The 2,004-nt window shown below is 62.9% G+C and overlaps 1 protein-coding gene across 1 annotated transcript in view; it reads left to right on the top strand.

Moving 5' to 3' along the window:
• AGRN (agrin) overlaps positions 1 to 2,004 on the top strand; it is a 53,231-nt gene that overhangs the window by 12,942 nt on the left and 38,285 nt on the right. The window contains exon 3 of the mRNA XM_014543786.1: positions 602 to 649. Within this exon, the coding sequence (XP_014399272.1) occupies positions 602 to 649 (48 nt within the window). The remainder of the gene's footprint in view (positions 1 to 601; positions 650 to 2,004) is intronic.

Here is a 2,004-nt window from a genome sequence, read left to right as displayed (position 1 = left end):
TGCGCTACCTCATGATCCCCTGCAACGCCTGCCTGATCCTGCTGGCCACGGCCACGCTGGGCCTCGCCGTGCTGCTGCTCCTCAACGGCTGTACGTGGCCGCCCGGGGGACCCTGCCGGGTGGCTGAGCTCCCCGCCCCAGCTGCCAAGGACTAGGGGGCAGGCAGGGTCACTGAGAGGTTGCCGGCTAGGGTGAAGCTCAGAGGAACCACCCGCATCTTTTGGGACAGGATGGCCACTCTGGATTCCTGGGTCCCTGGACGCCGCTCCTTGGGGTCACGGGGGGCTGACCATCCTCCTGAGTGGCAGGAACCACTTTCTCGGGGGCGGGGGAGGAAGGGGCCAGGCGGCTATGCTGGGAATGGGGCTGTGCAGGTTTGGACTGGGCTCACCTGGCAGGTAGGTAGGTGGCTGCCACAGGCCTGCAGCTGGAGGGCCAGAGACGAGCAAGGGCCTCTGCCTTTGTCCACCCCCAGGCCTCAGGGCTCGGGGTGGGGCCAGGGCAGGGCAGCAGGAGTGACCTCACCAGGTAGGGTGAGGGGACAGGCTTCGGAGGGGCCTGCTCCTCGGGGCCTAACTTGGAGATTTGTTTTCTTTTTCAGACAAACCTGGGACCCACTTCACACCAGTGCACTCAACACCTCCAGATGGTGAGTGCAAGCGTCCATAGTGACAGGCTGAGGTGGGGAGTCCATGCCTAGAGGGTGGTGGAACTTTTGGGGTCAGGGGCCTCTCTTGGGGTTTGTCTGGAGCAGGGAGGTGGCTAGACAAGGGACTCCTTTCCAGGGAGTCCACAGAGCTGGGCTATGGAGGGCGCATGGGTTTGAGTCCCTGGGCCCGGTAGCCCCTTGGCCAGCCATGCATACAAACATGGCTCTCACTTCTCTGGGAGTAAGGCCTGGAGCCCACAGGTTGTGAGATGGTCAGAGAGCAGGGAGGTGGCTAAGCTGGGGGCCTTGGCAGGACCGACAACACCTGTCTGGGAAGGGGTTGGGTTGGAGGGTCTGTCCCTGGGACTGAGCACGCTGGGGCCTGGCCTCTTGGGGCCTACAGGTGTGAGAGAAAGCTGTTAGGGCTGCAGGAGTGGCCTGCATTCGGGGAGGAGGCTCCCTGCTGGTCCAATACCTGCCCAGGTTCACGGAAGTCACAATAGGGCCTGTTGGTTGTGGGATGGGCCGTGAGAGGAGGCAGGTCTCCCAGAGGCTGTGGGCAGGTGCCTAGGGCGGCTTAGACTTAGAGATTGGGCTCCGTGGGAGGACACCCTCCCCTCTCTCGACGTTGTCGCCTCCTCTCCTGATGCCTGAGGGCTGGTGTGTCTCCTGCCCTTTACACACCTTCCCACAGCTGCACACACAGGCCCCAGACCCGCATCCGATCCCATTGCATACTTGTCGTCCCTCCCAGGCACACCAGGCACACACACTGCACATTTGTGTTTGCAGGCGGGATGTGGGGTGTCCTCTCCATCCCCAACCCACCTAAGACCTGGAGGGAGTTTCATATACGCACTCAGCGGGCGACTATAAGAAACCACCCCACCTCCAGCATCGCACACTGGGGGGGACATGGGCCTGCAGGCAGTGAGACCGTGGTGGGCATGGAGTGGCCAGAGACCGGCTCCTGCAGGAGGCTGGGCTGGGGCAGGGCCCGAGGGGACCGGGCAGGGGCACCAGCCCAGGGGTGTCTGGTGCTCCCCCTGCACTTATGGGCGGCAGTTTGCATGTGACGAGAGCTAACACGGGGACGCACGCGTGTGCGTGGATGTGTGACTGCACCGCCTGTGCTCGTGGTCTCTGCTTGTGCAGCCTTCATGTCCAGCCAAGAACCTCGTCTGGAGACTTTATGCTCCCCAGTTCCTTGGAGGTGCAGGCGCACAAATGGACAGTCGGGAAGCGGGCGTCAAGGGGTGCACGGGAGCAGCCCTCACCCCCTGACAGTCTGAGCGTGGCCTCGGGGGACTATGAGTCCATTATGCTCCAAACTCAGCTTTGCCCGAATCAAATCA

Source organism: Myotis brandtii, unplaced genomic scaffold (assembly GCF_000412655.1).
Source record: "Myotis brandtii unplaced genomic scaffold, ASM41265v1 scaffold334, whole genome shotgun sequence".
Lineage (NCBI taxonomy): Eukaryota > Metazoa > Chordata > Mammalia > Chiroptera > Vespertilionidae > Myotis > Myotis brandtii.
This window is presented reverse-complemented; position numbering and strand designations above follow the sequence as displayed.